At 42.9% G+C, this 22,006-nt stretch overlaps 1 protein-coding gene across 5 annotated transcripts in view; it reads right to left on the bottom strand.

The window, feature by feature from the left end:
* TRIO (trio Rho guanine nucleotide exchange factor) overlaps positions 1–22,006 on the bottom strand; it is a 366,877-nt gene that overhangs the window by 178,984 nt on the left and 165,887 nt on the right. For all 5 annotated transcript variants that reach the window (XM_045394729.2, XM_045394733.3, XM_065546102.2 and 2 more), the window contains exon 9: positions 12,814–13,044. In XM_045394729.2, coding sequence (XP_045250664.2) covers positions 12,814–13,044 — 231 coding nt within the window. The remainder of the gene's footprint in view (positions 1–12,813; positions 13,045–22,006) is intronic.

The following is a 22,006-nucleotide window of genomic DNA, read 5'->3' as shown; positions in this document are numbered from 1 at the left end:
CAAATGGGCACACGCAGCAAAGACAGTGGTCTAGAGGGCAATCTGGGAAGCCAACCAGCCAAGGCTCTGCTAATAGCAAAATAAAGGAGGCTTAGCTTGTGGTTCCTTGCCCTTGATCAACTGTACTGTGGAGAGATCGGCCACGTTCATAGATATAGAGGGAAAAAAAGCAGCAGCTGGTGAGGATCAGAGCCTGACATGTTCTTCATTGCTCCAAACCACTGACCTTCACACCTAAGGGCCTGGCAGAGGGTCCTTTCTGCTCAAGGTCTAGCAAAGTTAGTATTACAGGTAAATTGCAGACCTTAACAAACCTCTCGAAGTCCTCTGTACAGACCCTTGTAGAACTGGCAGGCACTGAGATCAGAAGTGTGGGAGGTGTGGGGTGCGGGTAGAGGCAGAGTCTGGTCTCATTTCCAGCCCCACTGTACAGAGACACAGAATTTAGCTGTGTGCTCTTGGGCAACTTCCTTATTCCTTCTCAGCTTCAGGTTCCTTACCTGTCCAGTGGTGATAATGACGGGTAGCGGTGAGCATTCGATGACCTCTATGTCAAACATCTTAATGTCAGTGTGGCAAACGGCATCCCTGCCTATAACGAAAACTCATGGCAAGCTTCCATCTCATTTCAAGCTCCTGATGGCACAGGCTGCACATATTCCATTTTAACTAATGTATTTAGCACATTATTTTAACTAGAGTATTGAGTGCATTGTTTTAACTTGTGTATTCAGCTCGTTGTTTTACCTCATGTATTGAGCGCATTAACTAGTGTATTGAGCACACTGTTTTAACTAGCACAATGGGTGCATTGTTTTAACTAGCGCATTGAGGGTGCATCACTTTAACTCGTGTATTCAGCTCATTGTTTTAACCTGTGTATTGAGCCATTAACTAGTGTATTGCACACATTGTTTTAACTAGCACAATGGGTGCATTGTTTTAACTAGGGTATTGAGTGTGCGTTACTTTAACTCGTGTATTCAGTTCATTGTTTTAACTTGTGTATTGAGCACATTAACTACTGTATTGAGCACATTGTTTTAACTAGAGTATTGAGTGCATTGTTTTAACTAGTGTATTGAGCACATTGTTTTAATCAGCATATTGAGCTCATTGTTTTAATTGGCGCATTGTTTTAACTAGCGCATTGTTTTAACGTATTGAGTGCACATTACTTTAACTCATGTATTGAGCGCATTGTTTTAACTAGTGTACCAGGGCGCACCTTAACTCGTGGATTGAGCGCATTACTTTAACTAGTGTATTGAGTATATCATTTTAACTCATGTATTTAGTACATTTTTTTTTCCCTTGGGATTAAAAAAAGAGTCCTATAAGGCATTGCTACACTTGCCACCTGATTTCGAGGCAGACAAAGAGCTGCTGAGTTGTTCGTCCCACAGTCTATTATATTTTAAAACACAGGTCCATTCCACTGCTAAAGAAACAGTCTCAAGGACAACTTCTGGACCTCTCAGCCTTGGGAATGGATACATTTAATGGAATGTGCTTCTGGGCATGAGGCCAAACCATGCAAAAGAGAAGTATCAAATATTTCTAGCTTGAAAAGAATGTAGAGGTACAGAAGTGACACCTCTGCTACAGTTCACCTGCCTGTAAGATCTACAGGAGGGCTAAGGAGACTTTTTAAAAACTATATAGTATATTCTGTATATTATTCAACTTATGTAAAGAGAAAAATTAAGTCACCAGTAAGCAGCAAACCTGATGATTACTGGAAAGTCCACAGAGACTTGAAATAAGGGCACAATTTCAAAAAATAAAAGATAAACATTATTTGGTAGAAAGGGCTAGAGGAATCAAAATACAGTATTTTAAAATTAATAGAAATTTGTTTCTGGCCAGGCACAGTGGCTCACACCTGTAATCCCAGCACTTTGGGAGGCCAAGGTGGGCAGATCACCTGAGGTCAGGAGTTTGAGATCAGCCTGGCCAACATGGCAAAACCCTGTCTCTACTAAAAATACAAAATTAGCCGGGCGTGGTGGTGCGCACCTGTAATCCCAGTTACTTGGGAGGCTGAGGCAAGAGAATCGCTTGAACCTGAGAGGCAGAGGTTGCGGTGAGCCGAGATCGTGCCATTGCACTCCAGCCTGGGCGACAAGAGCGAAACTCCGTCTCAACAACAACAACAACAAAAATATAAAAAAGAAAGAAATCTGTTTCCAAGTATTTTAGGAAGTTTTAAGTTGGAAATAAAAGCTGCTATAAACCAACCACCTAGGATTATAATGGGCATTTTTCTTTTACCAGTGATTCCTTCGGACAGAAATATAAATACCAGGTGAAATTGTATTTCCAATAAACATGAAAATAATTCAAAGGAATATGTATAAATTCCAACAATAATTTCCACTTTATTAAAATAATTGCAGACAGCTATGAAACCCAGCTAATATTCAAAACCAAACTCCCCATGAGACTGTTGATTCTAAGTATGGGTAGATTACTCAGATTACCAAGTGATCCTGAGTCAATATACCTGGTCTAAGTAACATTTTAAAGACACGCTTGTGAAATCTTTCTATTTAAAACATACAAAGATAAGCAAATTACAGGCCTTTATCTATCCAGTCCAGCCTGCTGTACCTCCGTCCCCTTCCCAGACAGTGCTGTCATCTATTTACTCTGTGGCCTCAACTCCATTGACAATAAGGTTGGCCTGGGGCTTGCTGCTTCCCTTCCAGATGAGAAAGACAAAAGCTGATCCCTTCCCATGGCTACTCTGCACAGAAGCAGAAGAGCAAAGCTGGAGACCACCACCACCTTCCTCTCTGTTTAGAGGGTGTGGTGTGGGCTCATTCCTCAGTACACCAGTGCCCTCTAATGGACAAAATGACAGTCCCAAGGTCATGGCTGCTCCAGGGTGGACCACCCACACTTGAAACAGCTACCATCGCTCAGCACCTAAGTCGAATGTCAGAAGGTGGAAAGCTGTTCAGAATGTTTAGCTTAACTCCCTGTTTGTAATGAAAAGGAAACCAAGGCCCTAATTGCAAGACTGAACGTGATGGTGGTATGATTATGATCATTTGACTGGCAATCATCTCACCATCTGAGCACCTGCGTGGAAGCAGCCCCTGACCTAAGGCTGTGCGTGTGTTGAGCTATCCATCCTCACAGTGAGCCAGGGGTGGGAGGACCCCTATCCTCTTATAGATGAAGACACAGGCAGGGCCCTCCATGACTTTATGGGAAAGCCCGAGTGTGCACTGGAAGCCAGGATGCCTGCCTCAGGGCTCATCCTTCTGTCTACACTGCCTTTGCCTTGACATACAGGTGAGATGAGAAAGGAAAGAGCTCCTCCACTTTTGTTGCAGAATAGTTCAGGCTATTGGGTAAGTAACCTCTCAGGAAATGACGCTGTCACAATGCTCAGCAAAACTGAGTTAGGGTAAATCTGCAAACAGTTACCAATCCTTGATTAGATGCAACAGGAACTGGCCACAGGCCATGGTTCCCCTGAGTCCTGCTGCAGAGTTCTGGCCATCCTGTATCACCTATGTGTAAAATTATTTTCTGTAGTAGGTCCCTACTATCTAATACTCAGTATTTGTGGACTTGTAGAGTATTTATGGATTCCCATTTCTAAGTAATTACTATTTAAAAATTTGTTTAAAAATTTATCTCTCTCTTTCTCTCTGCTATGGTTTGTTTGGCCCCACCAAGTCCCACATTGCAATATGATATCCAGTGTCAGAAGTGGGGCCTAGTGGGAGGTGTTTCAGTCATGGGGGCAGATCCCTCATCAGTGGCCTGGTGCCACCTCAAGGGAGGGAGTGAGTTCTAACTCTTAGTTCCTGCAAGAGCTCATTGTTGAAAAGAGCCCAGCACCTCTCTCCTCTTTCTCTTGCTTCTCTCTCTCCATGTGTTCTGCACATGCAGCTCCGGCTCCCCTGTGCGTTCCACGCTGAGTGGAAGCAGCCTGAGGCCTCCCCGGAAGCACATGCTGGTGCCATGCTTCTTGTACAGCCTGCAGAACCGTGAGCCAAATAAACCTGTTTTCTTTAGAAATGACCCAGCCTCAGGTATTCCTTTATAGCAACACCGACTGAGAAACACATACTAAACCCTCATCAAATAGGAGAGTACTTCAAAGCCTACCTCACAGCAACATACAATGTGAAAACCAACGTAAATGATACTTTTCCTTTAAAATGCAGAGATGTTTATTGCAAATACTTCCTAGAATAGTTTTCTGTCATCGTCATGCATCGTGTCATTGTCATCAGCTCCATTTATTGAATGACTGTTCCATACTCTGCTTGGGAGGGCAATACAGGTCCATGATCTCAACCACAGAAAGCTCTGAAATTCCAAGTATTTTTTCAAAACTTGGTTCTAAAAATTCATCTGTCAATAAAACCTAATCTGAGGGTACTTATAGTCTTTACTGAGTCCTTAATAAGTGCAAGTCCTTGAACATTCAGTTATGGAAACAGCCACACATTTGATTATGGGGGGCTGTCCAGATGCCACTAGAAGTGTTAGTATTATACACTGTGTTACTTTTCTAATCTTTGAGAAATTCTGAATTCTCAATCACAAATAAAGGCTACAAATAAAAAGAGAGCAGACTTTTATCATTATTTCTATTAAGCAAGAAACTGAGGCTCGGGTAAGTAACCTGCCCAAGGAAAGATATTCAAATGGAGGTCTTCTCAACTCCAAGCTCACTACATTCCACTTCAGTTTGTAAATACTGTCTGAAAACCTTTAAAATATTTCTAAAACTAGAGTGCCATCTCTAGAATTGCTACTTGAAAAACTACATAATACATCTGACATAAAGCAACCAAGAACATAAGCTAGTCTGTTTTTACAGGTAATTCTGGATCCAAAATGCACACAGAGAAAACGGACAATCATCTGCCAGCTGCAGCCACTGTGGGTAGATTACTCAGATTACCAAGTGATCCTGAGTCAATATACCTGGTCTAAGTAACATTTTAAAGACACACTTGTGAAATCTTTCCATTTAAAACATACAAAGATAAGCAAATTACAGGCCTTTATCTACCCAGTCCAGCCAAGAGACAATACATAATGAATTAGTGTGTTTTAAGTCAAATTAATGAGAACCCCTTCTAAGTCACAGCTTACGTAAGCAAAAATGAAAATAAGCTCCTCTGATTCTACAATCCATTTAAATAATACATAAAACAAATGAAAAGCAAAGGTAAATCTAAAATACTCTGAATTTGTTCTTTTTTATACAAAGTCAGATTTTTTTCCAGTTGCAAAATATAGATTTACTCCCTGCCAGCCCACATTCTCTATAAAACCAAAATTACCAACCTGTTTCCATTTATTTTAGTTACTCACAGCTCAATCACTGTCTTTTATTTACATCGCTGGGGAAACTGATAGAGATGACTCGTTGACTAAGCAACATCATTTTAGATTGGTTAAACGTAAGTAGGTGGCCATAAAAGAAGACTTTCATGTAGATAATGTTAATTTTTATTAAAGGCTGGTGTTTGCAAGTGCTGCAAGGATAGTCAATATTATGCTATTAATGAAATGTACTAACAAAGTAAAAATCACAAAAGAACTGAGTTTAAATTACTGGAATTCACATGCTCATCCTGCGTTAGTCTAGCTCACACTTTCTTTTCTAGTGCTCTGGCGTATTTTACTCATGAAATCACTGGTCTTATTTTTCCCTTTCCCATGGAGGCCAAGCTCAGGAAGACCCCAGACCGCATCACTCACCCCCAGCTGTCTAAGTGCCATGCGGAGGGGAAAGGGAGGCCTGAGGCAGCTGAGTGGGGCTGGAGAGTGGTCACTGGAGCTCCTTTTCCCTCCTCACCTTTTCCCTTTCCATTCATTCCCTCCTAAAGGACTAAACGCCTATCTCTCTCTCTCTTCTTAAGTGGCTGTTTTGCTTCATAGTCACGGGCAATTGCAGCTTCTAGGAAAGCCCCTTCCCTGTGACTAAAACCACCACTCGAAGATTCTTTCTTCAGTATCATGTTGATTTTCCTTTTTGCTTAGCTCCACAAGGTAAGCATCCTCCTCAGACACGGAGCGGTGACACAGTAAAAACACCAAGAGGTTCTTGGCGCTTCTGCCAAGCCACCCGACTTTTCCAAGGCTTGCTTTTATTACCTGGAAAATGAGGGGGCTCCAGCTCCAAATTCTATTGTATGCGTGACAACTTTTAAAAGTGAAATGAAACAGACACAGAATTCAACACACATCTGTGGGCTTCGGGGAAGAGTGGGAACTTTTTAGGTCTAGCATTCACCACGAACTGACAGTGAAGATGTTTTGGGTGAGGGGTGTGTGGGAGGGAGCCAGCCCTTTCCCCAGCCCTTGTCCTCTCACTGTTAAATCCGCAGCTCCTTCCCGGCTGGGGTTCCAGGGATGGCTGGATTCCGGTCCCCTCTATTCTTTGCTCACTACTGCAGAAGGTAATTAGGAGCTGGCTCCAGACCCACCAGGAAGATCAGCAGGCGGCCTCTACCTGAGCCCAGTGGTTCCCAATCCAAAACCAAGCCTGTGCCCCTACTCAGCACTCTCTAATTCTAACAGAGAACTCAGAGAAGATGGCAATCCTGTAGCCATTCTAATCAAGAGACACAATCGAAACTGCGAGTGTGGGAGTGTAAACAGAAGCAAGTGTTAAATAGCTAGGGCTATATGATTCTGACAAGTGTAATCAGAAAACTCCCTCCTGACTCAACGAGCAGATGACAAGGGAGTTCAGGAACTCAAACTTCACTTAAAAGCTAGGTCTAGTGTAGGCGATGCTAAACCTAGAGCTCGTGAGTCAGGCTTCCTGCAGAGCTGGCTTTTGCAGGCTGAAGGAATAGGCTGGGACCTGAGGCAAATCTGTGAAATGCCTTCCCTATAGACCTGGGATGTGTTGCTTTGCCTCTTAGACATATGCCAACTTCCCTCCTCCAGCTGGAATTCAGCATAAAAGACCCTCATTTTGCATTCCAATGACCAAAATCCTCATGAGAGATCTCACACTTTCAAAATTCCCATGCACTGAAATGATCACTTCCTTCCTTGGACAGCCCTAGTTCCCCAATATCAAAGATTCCATCCTTCAGGCAGATCTCCCAGATATAAGACCAACCCTCCCCCATTTTGGAATAAATGAAGCAACTTTTAACACCAAAGAATCTTTAATTAGCAAAATTGGGGAATTTCTTAAATTCCTTCAACTACTCATTCAGTCATTCAACAAATACTGACATCTGCTCTCCCAGACACTTGGGAAACACCAGTGAATGAAACACTGATGGCTGTCTCTGTGGTCCTCACATTCTCACTCTCCAAGACTTACTCACTCATGACTTGCAGGGGTGTTGTATTAATCTGTTCTCATGCTGCTAATAAAGACATACCCGAGACTAGGTAATTTACAAAGGAAAGATGTTTAATGGAGTCACAGCTCAGCATGGCTAGGGAAGCCTCACAATCATGGCAGACGGCAAAGGAGAAGCAAAGGCACGTCTTACATGGCAGCAGGCAAGAGAGCTTGTGTAGGGTAACTCCCCTTTATAAAACCACCAGATTTTGCAAGATTTATTCACTATCACGAGAACAGTATGGGAAAGACCCGCCCCCATCATTCAATTACCTCCCACTGGGTCCCTCCATGAGACGTGGGAATTATGGGAGCTACAATTCAAGATGAGATTTAGGTGGGGTCACAGCCAAACCATATCAGGCGTCCACATGGGAACCTAACCAGGTTCCTGGTCTTTAGGTTCACTCCTGTTATCCACCCTCCACTGCCTACGGCATCAAGTTAAAAGGCACAGAATAGGAGGTCCTTTGGGCTTTGAACTCAATGAGGTGAAATGGGTAAAGTTCAATAGGCCAGCTGTGAGCATGGAGACAGGAAAGACACATACACGGCAGTGAGCACCCACGAAGCACCAAGATGAGCTTGGTGCTGTTCAGATGTCACACACAGTCCTGGCACCATGCACGACATTTGGTGCAGGTAAGCATGAGCTCCTTCAACAGGGGCCCAAAACCTTCGTTGTGGGGGGCCACGTTTTCTGTGCCTGGCCCCATGTTACCTTGCTGGCACCAGCGCCACCTCATACCTCCCCATCCACATTAGGCACCTGCTGCTCCCTGGATGGATCCTGACTCTTCTGTCCTACTCTTGCTGGAATTCCCATTGCCCACTCCTCAATCTACCAGCCTTCTCCTCATCCTTCAAACAGCTGCTCAAACTCTACCTGTTCCACGAAGATGTACCTAGTAGCCCTCAATATGATAGCTGCTACTTGCCCCTCTACTGTAGGACCTTTCATTTTTCCTTATGTATTAGACACTTGACGTTTGAGAATTCAGAAAAAGCTCTGAGGAACACCCAAATTTGCACAAATCACTGAAATGTACATATGCCCCATCAAAATGTATATGCTGTAAGGCAATCAGACACCACAGAAGAGGTCGCAAGTTTTATTTACCCCTCACTCCTGATAGCACCTTGACAGGCAGGATTCAAATTTACGCCTTAGCAAATTATACTCCACAATAACCAAAGACATGAGTGTTGCAGATGAGCCTGGCACAGTCAAATTTATTAGACTACAAAACCATCTGCTAAAAACAATCTACTCTTATCAGATTATAAATTCCTTGAGAAAAGGAACTTGGACCCTGTCAACATATTTATCCCTGAAACTTTCAGAGCATCACACATTCAATTAAGGTGTTTTAGAAAGAGAAAAAAAGAATAAAATCTGGACAAGAAGAATTTAGAGTGGACTAGGTTTGCCTGATCAGTTTTTTAAGAGTATTATTTTTGGCCGGGCGCAGTGGCTCAAGCCTGTAATCCCAGCACTTTGGGAGGCCGAGATGGGCGGATCACGAGGTCAGGAGATTGAGACCATCCTGGCTAACATGGTGAAATCCCGTCTCTACTAAAAAATACAAAAAAACTAGCCGGGCAAGGTGGTGGGCGCCTGTAGTCCCAGTTACTCGGGAGGCTGAGGCAGGAGAATGGCGTAAACCCGGGAGGCGGAGCTTGCAGTGAGCTGAGATCCGGCCACTGCACTCCAGCCTGGGCGACAGAGCGAGACTCCGTCTCAAAAAAAAAAAAAAAAAAAAAAGTATTATTTTAAAAATGGTCCAACATGGCCCTGGAGGGTCCTGCCAAGAGACACTTGCAAGGGGGTGGCGCTCACACATGATGAGCTATGGGGGAAATGGGGGCTTTGCAGAAGGCATCCCCGCTGAGGGGCTTCCTCAGGGAACTCATCTGGCTTCAGGAAAGCAAACCTATGGGGCCATTCACTGCTCCTGACACGCTGGAGTAACTAAATCGCAACAATCCAAGTAGAGCCAGGCCAGCTGAACGGGTAAGGCAGAAAAACAAGTCTGATGGCATCCCCTTTGGACTACTTCTACCCATCTGAACAGGCAAAGCAAAAATAAGTTACCTTCTTAGAGAAAACTAAAGCATACTCTAAACTAGAAAACAGTGTGTGGCAGTAACACAGCTACTCATTCATTCATTCAACCAAACCTTTGCTGAGAGATACTCTGATACTAAACATAAGGCAATGGAGAGATGCATATTATTTGATCATTAGGAAATGTGATAAAGAACTTCCATTTTCTTTTTAAGTGAACAATGGCAAAGGCAGCCAGCATGTGCGTCTGGGAAAGTCCTCAGCAGGTCTTCCCAACTCCCCGCCCAGCTCTAAATTGGAAGCATGGTAAGTGTGCTACACACAGCAGCTTCAACCACCTCTCCTGCCACGCCCGACTACCATTCGAAATGCCTTCTACACAGAAGTTATGAATTGGCCTCTGCTTATTAAGAGGGGAAAAAATTAACCACGAAACCAAAATTAACCATGTTTTACAAACCAAACTCCCTCTGTCATCCTCCCCCATTTGGTTCCTCAGGGTCCACTAACAGACGTATTTGTTCCTTCAAATATTTTTCAACAGACAAGCATTTACTCTTCTGGGGTGGCGTTCATAAAACTGTCATCATGCCATGCCTCGCCTATTGTTCAGTAATTTGCTCTTCCTTTTTCTCAATGTATTTACAGGTGCTTCTGCATCACCCAAAGCAGTCAAATGAAAACCACTGTGGTGTCTCTAATAGGTTTACTATGTTCTTACGGATTTCGGTTACTACTGTCTTTACAAATTTATCTTCTGCTGGTAACGTCCTTCTAAAGTACTACTATTTTTCTTTCATTTATTCTTGACTTGCCTCTCCTACTCTATACTTAATATGGCAAAAACTTCCCTATGTGTCATTAATTCCTTGAGTTTCAGAAACACAGTTTTGGTTTTGACATCCTATTGTCACAGTATTTGCTCTGATTAATCTTATCAGCCTCACTCTTTACCTCACAAGTCAAAGCCTACAGAGCAATTTCTTGTTCACATAACAAGTCCAAACCATTCCAGATCATTCATCAACAAAAATAATTACCTTCATGAACAGTATCTATTTTCTATGGAATGCTAACAGGACCATATATGCATTATGTGTATTGCAAAAAAACACTTTCTCCTGCTGACATCCAAGCCAACATGCTGTTTGAGAGGGGGAAAAAAGCTAGCTTAAAGAACTGGCCTCATAATTATCATAATTACCTTTCTACATGTTTGCTGTTTTCAAACTCAAGCATATTAAGTATTTGGCGTTAAATTAGATGGCCAGATTCAGCCTATTCCCAAGGGCTTCCTTACCTTGTGCTCTTTTCTAACCTAAGCATGAGTTTAGAGAAAAAAGAGCCATGAGAAATGGGGTGTGGGGGGAAAGGTGGGGGTGTCCTTGCCACTGCTCCCTCGGGTGAGTTAATGAGGCCCCCTCTTGGGAAGTGCATCAGTCCAGGGATGTGGAATTATGCTTGACCCAAGGGATACAAGGAATGTGGGGAAGCTTTCAACAGCTACATTTAAACCGCCAACATTTCATGGTTTGTGGAAGTTTTTGGACAATTCAAAAACACGATTATTCATGATTTCATTCCCACAATGTCTGTCCTCTCAATCCCTCTTCACCACTGGCTCCCTCCTCTTCTTTCCTGCACTGTATTCTTTCTCCGGCAATTATCTTCTTGGACTAAAACAACATTGTTAAGAAGCATAAATAATAACAAAATGATCATTCCTGAAGCACTTTGTATATGTCACCTTTGGAGAAGTCAAAAAATAAAATTAGAACCAAAGCACGGTGTATGAAAATTTAAAATTACTGGGCCATTCAGAGTCTTCTTTTTTTTTTTTTGGTTTTTTGAGATGGAGTCTTGCTCTGTTGCCCAGGCTTAAGTGCAGTGGCGTGATCTTGGCTTACTACAACCTCCGCCTCTCAGGTTCAAGTGATTCTCCTGCCTCAGTCTCCTGAGTAACTGGGATTACAAGCATGTGCCAGCATGCCAGGCTTTTTTTCTTTTGAGACGGAGTCTCTCACTCTGTCACCTAGGCTGGAGTGCAATGGTGCGATCCTGGCTCACTGCAACTTCCGACTCCCAGGTTCAAGCGATTCTCCTGCCTCAGCCTTCCAAATAGCTGGGATTATAGTCACGTGCCACCAGACCAGGCTAATTTTTGTATTTTTAGTAGAGACAGGGTTTCACAATGTTGGGCAGGCTGGTCTCGAACTCCTGACCTCAGGTGATCCACCACCCTCAGCCTCCCAAAGTGCTGAGATTACATGCATTAGCTACCTCACCTGGCCTAATTTTTGTATTTTTAATACAGACAGGGTTTCGCCATGTTGGCCAGGTTGGTCTCAAACTCCTAGTGTCAAGCGATCTGCCCATCTCGGCCTTCCAAAGTGCTGGGATTACAGGCGTGAGCCACCACGCCTGGCCCATTCAGTGTCTTTTGAACTTACCAGACTCACGTGAAGTGAAGAATGATGACAATGACGGTGAATGACATACAGAGAATCTCATTCTCATCGGAACACAGGGCGACTCTCCAAATTCCCAGCCCATTCAGCAGAAAACTCACTCACCTTCACATGCCACTCAGGGGATGGAAACCTGAGACAGTGAGAGTGGCTCTCTGCAGGCTTATCACGGCAGCTCCCAGCCAACTTCCTGAGGCCATGGGCTGCCCTGCATTCTCCAGGATTCCTCCTCCCCAGAGGGGACACCCCATTCATTCCCTTGTCTTTCCCTCTATTTGGCGGCAAGGACACGGCTATTATCTTATTTATCCCTAAAGCTATGTCATATTTTACTCCCATAGCTTTAATCCTTAAAACTCTTATTCTGTCATAAGGAAGCAAATCAATGGGAAACTGGACTTACTCTTACTTTTGTTTCTTTAAAACAAAAGAGATGTCAACTACTTAGAAATGAGTAGTCATAAAAGTCTACTTTTCATCAACGAGATAACTAATTATAATGTACCTACTGTGCACCAGGGACTGCACTATCTACCAAGTTGGAAGTGAAGCATGACCACCTCACTGTTTAAGTAGTTGGAAAACATACAAGTGTAAACTAAATTGTAACAATATACTGCGGGAGCACACCAGCATTATTGCCACAAATAAATATAAATAAGAATGATCCGTTTCTAGAAGAAAACTCAGACACTTCCCAGTGTAGGCCTCACATCCTCTCCTGGGTTCAGCGCACAGGAGCTACTGGCTGACAGTAGCCTGAACACGCATTCTTAACCCCAGTTTTCACTTACAGTCAACAAAAAATCTCCTCTCCTTATCTTCTAGTCATCACTCCTTAGACACAGATCTTCCCAATATGATGAAGTATCCAAACTCTACTCAATGAAAGCCATTTCCCATGCAGAAGGGCACGAGGCGAAACTGACCTGTTGAACGTCCTGCTGGAAAACACACAGCTGCAGCCTCTGATGGAGCCGGACCTTGCGGTGTTGCCAGATGTTCTCAAGCTGCCGCTGGTGGTGCAGCACCTCGTGGATGACATCCAGGACATGGTGCACGGCCTTGGAGTAGTTGGCAGACGCCGTCAGGGAATCGGAGCTGCCAGGAGTCAAGGGCCGCTGGAGCTTGTCAAGGAGCGACTTCCCATCTTGGCTCACCTGCCCACAAAATACATGAGTGATTCTTCAAGATCTGAGGTTTGGCCTAGGCTGTGCCACAGATGCTGTCCTTGGATACGTGTGTGTACCTATAGGCACACACGTACATGTACACACATTACACACACACCCATTCACACCACAGTTTTACTCAGAGGCAGTTTTATATAGGATAAAATTTAAAACAATCCACCAGTTATCCAATGACATCACAAAGCCAAATGATGCAAAACACTAGGTGAAAATAAAAGAACATTAATTACAACAAAACACTGTAGTAGATACTACTCAATGAATAGGCATACTATTTGCCTTAAATGCCATAAATCAACTAACAGAAACTGCATTCCTGGGATATCTGCAAATTAAAATTTAAAAGTAATAATTTTATCTTGAGACATGTTAGAGAGAATACAACAGACCATCACAATGGAACAAAATTGTTCCTTAAAGCCTCAGTTAAAAAAAAAATCTAGTACTAGCACTAGATTGCTAGTACTAGGCAAAGAATATGTACTTAAACTTTCTGACATAGCTGGAGAGCAATTTAACATCACAAAAGAAAATGTAAAATGCCATTCTATTTGACTCATTAACTTTAAAAAGCAGTTTTAATTAAAATGCCATCATTTAAAGAAAAGATTTCAGTGCTACATTAAGGCAATTTATTCTCAAACTACAATTAAATGAAAGCATTCAGGTTAATCAAAGAAATAACAAAAGGAGAGGGTGCAATTTAGAAAGCAAGCATTGTGTTTTTCCTATTTATGTGACTCATAAGACTTATGAGTAATTAATTATGCCAGATGTTCTTGGGGAAAAAAAAAAGTGACAATCAGACAACACAAAGTGTGTGTGATGCATAAGGTAACCAGGTGTGGGATGCAGGTGTCTTAAGTAGGGCCTCTTCACATGATCCTTCTGCTTAGATACTTCTGAATCTAAAAACCTCCTTGGGTTTCTAGTAAGAAGAGGAGCAGGCCGGGTGCAGTGGCTCACGCCTGTAATCCCAGCACTTTGGGAGGCCGAGGCGGGCAGATCATGAGGTCAAGTGATTGAGACCATCCTGGCCAACATGGTGAAACTCCTTCTCTACTAAAAATACAAAAATTAGCTGGGCATGATGGTGGGCACCTGTAGTCCCAGCTATTCATGAGGCTGAGGCAGGAGAATGGCTTGACCCCGGGAGGTGGAAGTTGCAGTGAGACAAGATCGTGCCACTGCACTCCAGCCTGGGCGACAGAGTGAGACTCCATCTCCAAAAAAAAGAAGAGGAGCAAGTTTAGGGGCACTTTTAACAGACATAAGCCCAGTTTAGAGAAGCCCTTAGAATAAAAAAGAGCACACAGGGAATAGGTTAATGGGAAAAGCTAAAACTGAGAGCCTTTACAACCAAAACCTGGTGGCAAATGACCCTGCAGAATTTCCTAATCACTTCCTTTAATCCTCTTCTAACTGCAGTTGTGCCAGATTGTAACACATTTACTTTTCAATACCTGAATCTGAGACGTTGGAAGTGTTGATTATTCCTCACTAGGGTTTAAAATTCACTTAATACAGCTTTACAGCAAAACTTAAGAGGAAATAAGCTCAGCTGACAAAACCAAAGATAACAAGGGAAAAACTAACCACATTAACTGCTGAATTAGTGTCAGTTAAAACAAAAATGGAAAACGTAAAGAGTCTTCTAAAGCAGGGTTCTCACTTGTGCCCAGAAGTCACTGAAATTGGTGCGGACATTGTTGATGTAATGGTTTTGAAGAGAGGAGGCACCAGGATTGATTTGGGTGGTGGATTCAGAGAAGCAGGGTACTCTGAAATGAGCAGGATATTAGCACATGGTGAAGAAATGTCCTGCTTTTTGTGATCATCTAAGCAAGGCTCTTTTTAACACACAAATACACGGTTTTTATCTTTTTGCTCAGTGTTAACATCACTGATCTTTCCACAAATCCAACAATCATGTTAATCAAAGAAAGACAGTGTTTGGTTTTCTTTGGAACTTTACAGGAGATGTTTTCCCTTTCAAAATATCACATGACCACAATAAAACCATTCTCAATCCTTGCATCACCAAGAGGCCACATGACCAGGCTACAGTTATAGTTGCTATATTCACAATGGTTTAATATACATGACCAGCATCTGAATATCTAATTTTTTCACCTACAATAGATGCATTTAGGCATTTATAGACTGTCTCCAACTTACATTGTAGCATGTAATTTTTATGTACACATGTAAATTATACGCAAAGGTAGATTAAAGTATGTATGCATTTTATTTCAGGATCATAAAGCAGGTGTCATAAAATTTGTGTGATATAATTGGAGTGCTGCATCTCTCAGAACTGAGAGCTACTGCTCTAAGTCATACATTTCACATTGTGTCGACCTTGAAAAGAATTCCTTACAAATGTTTCCTCTACATTTTACTCCTTGCAATACTGTCGGAAAATGTACACCAGAACGTATGATTTGGTGAACTGTGCCAGAAACTGACAGCTGTTCCCCAAAATCCACTTGCCCCTCCTGGATAGCCAAACCCCTACAGTCAGAAACAGCAACACTCCAGCTATAACGCCACATTTCCCAGCCTTGCTTACATATATGAGTGGCCAATATACAAAAGTAAAAAATGTTGAATGGGATTCCAGGAAAGCTGTTTAGGGGCTAAGCTGGCAGGTACACTCATTCCCCTTGTCCCTTCCTCCTCCTTGCTGCCAAGAACTTGAATGAGATGGCTGGAGCTTCAGCAGTTATTGATGACTCTGGGGCAATCTTAAAAACAGTAGCCTACCTGTTAAAAAAGGCAACACAGGAAGACAGAAGGATCCAGAGATCCTCTTACGAATAGAGCTACCACACTAGCCCTGGAATGACAGCCTTTGGACTTCTTTTACACAGAGAGAAAGCCAATTTCTATCTTAAGCCATTGTTTTGCAACTTAAACCACCAAATGCAAAAGGACAAGATGAGTTCCCAGCCCTCACCAAGTTTCCAAAACGCATCCCTGTGACACCATTAATATTCTCCAACTGAGAATGGAGTACTCTGAGCAACAATATTCCATGGAATCTTTCTTTCCTCGAGTGTCTCTGCAGTTGTTCAACAGATCTCCACGGCAGAGATTGTGACAGGATTTCGAAGGACATACTTGCCTATGGCGGTGGAGGGCAGTGGAAAATGTCTATACACAAATACCTTAACATACAACGACTCATCAGGCAAAGCTCCACCATCTGAGAACTCACAAGCGGGGATGAAAGTGTCTGTTGGTCCCGCCACTGGTACTGTCATTTGTTGGCAGTGACAGTGGCAGTAAAGATCCCGGGCGAGAAAACACCTCTTGTACCCACTAGAACCAGACGGCACGGAACTCCACGTTTTAAAAACCAGCGTTTCTCCAGTAAACCTTTCCAAACATGATTCTACACTAGAACCAGACGGCACGGAACTCCACGTTTAAAAACCAGCATTTCTCCAATAAACCTTTCCAAACATGATTCTATACTATTTCAGCACAGGTTTTGTAGACCTGGCAATTAAAAAGTACTATTTAAACACATAAAGGATGGCATATACAGTTTCGTTTTTGGCAAAATGTCTTAGTCTTTGTAATTACAGTAATATGTGGAAAAATATGCTACAATTTTATGAAGACTGCTGTTCTCTTGTATAGAGATAATAATTTTTATATGGCACAGAATGACCAGGAGAAAATTAATGAAAGAAGAGACTGCATAGAGCAGACAAAAAATTCACATAAAATGTAAGTGCTAAAACAAGCAACGTAAGTTTATGGCATGTGGTGTACTTCTACAGTTTCTTAACTACAGAACCAGGTGAATGAATTTACTTCAGTTATACATTTTGTTTAAAACTCTGTTTTTAGCTTCCAGGCACTGAAACTCTGAGCCACAAAGAGACAACAGCTGCAAAAAGAAAATCAACCTTATCAAATAGCAGGACTTTCCTATAATAATTTTTTAACCAATCAGATCAGCTCATTTTTCAGTCTGCTCTTTGTTTTTCTTGGAATACACAGCTGGGGAACTTGAAGGGCAATCAAAGTTACATGTTACAAAGATTAACATTTTATAAAGAGAGAAACTAAAATGCTCTGATATCCAAATGAGTTCAGAAAAATGCAAGTACTAACTAAAGCAGAAAAAGTAATTAAAGGTAAGTTTAAAATTTTACCATATCAAAGGTACGTTTGTTTCTAATATTTAAAAAGAAGTGTAACTGTCTGAACAATGGCCTGGTTGTTGAATAGCTACTGTTCATCAGACTGCACATAGACTTGTAACTTGGATTTCTGCATGTCACCCTTAAAAAGAGCCATAAAACTTCAGAGATTTGCCTATTCTTGCTTCTGGTACTGGGATCTCTACATTTCCTAGAAAATCAGATGAGGGCTGAGCATTTCCGGCAGGAATATGCTTCACCTGCACCAGGGATGAACATGGCTCTGACCTAAGGAAAGACAGCAGCATCTAGACATTCTTGCTTACCACTGCAAAAGCAACAACTGCCCAAAGACCAAATGAAGATGAGTGACAGGCATATCAATTAAGTCCAAACGCAGTGTTTTAGATCTAAAACGTGCTAGAAAATGGCATTCCCAAGATACAACAAAAATAGGCAAAATACACCAAGACATTTAGCCTGTAATAAAGAAAAAGTGTTCTTTCAAAACTTTTATGAAATGAATTGCACTATTTCTGCTGACTCAAAGCCAACACTGTTTTAATTCTTTCTCAGGCTTAGCTCACCATGGCCTGCAGAGCACAGACCTCCACAGGAAGCCTGGGAATGATTTCACTCTCCTCTCCAACTCTTGCTGAACTTATTCTCATATCAAGGTTCTAATAAAGCAGAAAAGAATGAAAAGGGGTCAGCAGGTGACTACCCAGCTTATTCTGCAGCAATAGTTGACATTCCTTGGCCAAATAGTTGAACTCTTCTGAGTAAGGAAGTTCCAATCTGTCTTCAGATGGCTACATAAGATGCTCCTACCAACAGTGCAGGTCAATTACCTCCTGAAAGGGCATGTGTTCCCAACGACAGATACTTTCCCATGCTTCAGGGAGAACACAGAGAAAGCTGGTTCCTTTTCCAGGCAAAGTTCTTACAGGATGGACCTCCAAACGCTGATTTCTATTTCTTTCAGCTATTCAGTTTCTTATTCAAAATCAGATCAGTTTACCTTGGTCTGACTCTCTGACACCTGTAAACCTGGGATTATTGGAAAGGAAAAACCAAAATAAGACCAAAACAGGAAACGGCTGGAGCAGCCCAGTTGGCGTGAGTCAGGTACATGTGCCTCACATGCAAGTTCCACAGACTGCACCTGGGCTCTACTTTTGTTGCTTTTATATCTCAAGTGCTTGCAAGGCCTCAAGCTGAGTTTGGGGTGAGAAGATAGCTGTTATACGGGCTGTTGGCTCTGATACTATGGCAGATGCCGACTACAGCACTGCGTGTCACTACAGCAACACTGCGATCTTTAATGAGGCTTTATACAACTGTGACAGAAGTGACCGCTGGGCGCGGTGGCTCATGCCTATAATCTCAGTACTTTGGGAGGCCGAGGTGGGCAAATCACTTGAAGTCAGGAGTTTAAGACCAGCCTGGCCAACATGGTGAAACCCTGTCTCTACTAAAAATACAAAAATTAGCCAGACCTGGTGGCACACGCCTGTAATCCCAGCTGCTCAGGAGGCTGAGGCACAAGAATCGCTTAAACCCAGGAGGCGGAGGTTGCAGTGAGCTGAAATTGCACCACTGCATTCCAGCCTGGGCAACAGAGCAAGACTCCATTCCACAAAAAAAGAAGTGGCTCTACCGCAAGGGAACTGAGCTTCCACACATATCACAGAGAGTTGGTTTTTTGGTTTTAGGGAGTTTCCTATCTAGGTGACTCATTTTACTGTGTGTTTTCATCTTTGCTAATAACCCCAACCCTGCCATCACCCATTGATACAGTGCCTTTAAAGAGGAGCTCAACCAGCTTTGCACGCAGCAAATCATTCATTCCAATGAGGCCTTGCTGAGGCACACAATGAGTTGGCACATTTGTTAAACTGAGAAATGGATGCAGAAACTAAGCCCTGAAGTCACATGAGATCAAGCAAGCCAACACCCCATGGCACTTCGCCTTGCTTGGGCTCCGTGGCTGCAGCAGTGGCCCTTTGGTGGATGCGTGGCTGCTTATTATGCAGTCTCACCTTGCAATCCAAACACCTGGCATTGAGGCTTGCGAGGCAACACAGGCACACTGAGATGAAAATCATTTTTATAAATTTAGTTTGTTGAAAAACTAGTAGCTGAGTTGGCTTACTTAAAATGTTAAAAATGACTACAACTTATCTCCAACGTTTACACTGCTTCACTCTCTTGTGATCAACTGTAGCCAACAAGATTAGCTCAGACCTGGCAAGCTGAAGCAAGTGAGTGTTCAGAAGGCTCAGGTGCGTTCCTGTTGCTAAAGCACAAACAGGAGTGACACGGGCAGGTCTAATTAAAGCAAAGCAGAGCAGGTGCTTGCGTCTTGGAAAAAAAATGCTGGGAAACTTTCCCAAAGCAAATTTATATGATCAGAGACTAGAAACTATCAACACTGTTCAAAGAAAAAAACTGTAGAGAAAATGAAGGGAGGAGAAGAAAGGAAATAAGAGAAGAGAGAGGCAAGGAAAAGGAAGTAAAAAAAGCAAAGCAAGCCCTGCTTAAAACTACTCCTACCCCCACACGACCCGGCATCCAGCTCGATGTATAGCACTTGGCAGGGGCTCCATATCTGTGAGATGGATGCGTCCTCAGCAGACCCCCAGCTCTTCAGAGCAAGCTCAGGAGTGCTGCTCAGCATGTGATCTGTGTACCATCAGCATCAGTCGCTGCAGCAGTAGAGAAGGCCTCTGAAAATGGAGATTCACTATCTCTGGGGTAGAGTACTGCTGCATTTTAAACCAAGACACTCAAGTCTGCAAACCACTGATTTAGGAATATAAAATAAAAATCACTTAAAAAACAAAAGCAGTCTTTCCCTTCCCATCTTCCTGACACCTTCCCTCTTGGCATGATGAAACTAGGAAGTGAGGGGTGGAGGTGCCAACAGAGGTGTCACTGCACCAGGTTAAGTGAGTGGGTGGTAGGGGTTGGAGGTGGAGAACCCAGACAGAATGGTTGGGAAATGGAGCAAATTAAGGACATTAAGGACAAAAGAAGACAGGTTTCTTGCTGCCTGAGAACAGATTAATAAACTTAGAAAGGGAAAGGATGGAAAGAACCCTGAGGTATTGGATTCGAAATGTACAAACACATGTATTTTTAATACAGATAGATACAGCAGTAATTTTATATGGACGTGTATGTGCACGTGTGGATGGGTGGGTGGGTGGTTAAGTGGTTGGATAGATAGATAAATGAATGAGTGGTTGGGTGACTGGGTGGTTGGATGGATGGTTGGGTGATGGGGTGGACAGATGGACAGTTGGGTGACTGGGTGTATGGAGAGGTGGTTGGGTGATTGGGTAGATGGACAGATGGACTAGACAGATGTGGATGGGTGGTTGGGTGACTGGGTGAACGGATGGGCAATTGAGTGATACGGCAGATGGATGGATATGGGTAGATTGATGAATGTAGGTGGGTGGGTGGATGGATGGATGGATGGATGGTTGGGTGGTTGGATAGATGAATGGATGGGTAACTGGATGGATGGATGGATGGATGGATGGATGGATAGATGAATGGGTGGTTGGGTGATTAGGAGGATGGATGATGGATGGATGATGAATGGGTGGTTGGGTGGATGGTTGGGTGATTGGCTGGATGAATGCATGCACTAATGAATGAATGATTGGATAAATGGACAGATGAATGGGTGGTTGGGTGATTAGGTGGATGGATGGATAAATGGATGGGGGTTGGGAGGGTAGATGGATAGAGGGAGGGATGGGTGGTTAGGTAATTGGTTGGATTGAAGAATGGATGGGTGATTGGATAAATGGAAGGATGGATGGTTGGATGGAAGAATGGATGGGTGAATGAATGGATGGATGGATGGATGGACAGAAGAATGGGTGGCTGGGTGTGTGGATGGATGGATGGATGGATGGAAGGATGGATATAGGTGGATGAATGGATGGGTAGCTGGGTGATTGGGTAGACGGATGGGTGGCTGGGTGGATGAATAATGGGTGGTTAGGTGGATAGATGGATGCATAGATAGATGGATGGATGGGTGAATGGATGGCATTCATATGTTTCCTAACTCTGTCTGCTAAGAGGGCCCAGAAGTAGTGACACCTCACAAACAAACAAAACTCTGAGAACCCAGGTCTTTAAAATTCTAAAGACCATACAATACTATAAGGAACCACTCCACTTAGTGAGACGAGTGATCCCAGGGTAGGCAGGGAAAGTACAAAATAGCCAGGAACAAGTGCTCAAAGGACAATAAGGATGATCAAAAAGACACAGAAAGAAGCTCCTGCTGGCCAAGTCTAAACAATTTAGGAATCAAAACAGAGTATCAAATTATAACCGACTGATATAGGAAGATTTCATAAATTCATACTGATAGAAACAAACAAGAGAGAAAGGAAATACAGCTCATTCTTACGGTAGAAAGCCACCTAATAAATACAGAAGGAATAATGGAAATAGGTGATCATCATCACAGTGGTAGCTGCTATGGGCAGAAATCCTCAGTGGAAACTATGGCTATGAGAAGTCTGATGAGGAACAGAGACTGGTATTCTATTAGAGTAGCTGCCCACAAAATGTGCAGCAAAGACTAATTTTTTAAATGGTGACTGTGCATTGGAGAAACCCTGCAGACACCAATCTGACCAAGTGGCCAAGATGAACACTACTCATAGCTGGAGAGGTCAGTATCCCGTGTCTACTGCAATGACACCCAGAGAAGGACATGCACTGCCAAAAAGGCACAGCCT

Source organism: Macaca fascicularis, chromosome 6 (assembly GCF_037993035.2).
Source record: "Macaca fascicularis isolate 582-1 chromosome 6, T2T-MFA8v1.1".
NCBI classification, from domain to species: Eukaryota; Metazoa; Chordata; class Mammalia; order Primates; family Cercopithecidae; genus Macaca; species Macaca fascicularis.
This window is presented reverse-complemented; position numbering and strand designations above follow the sequence as displayed.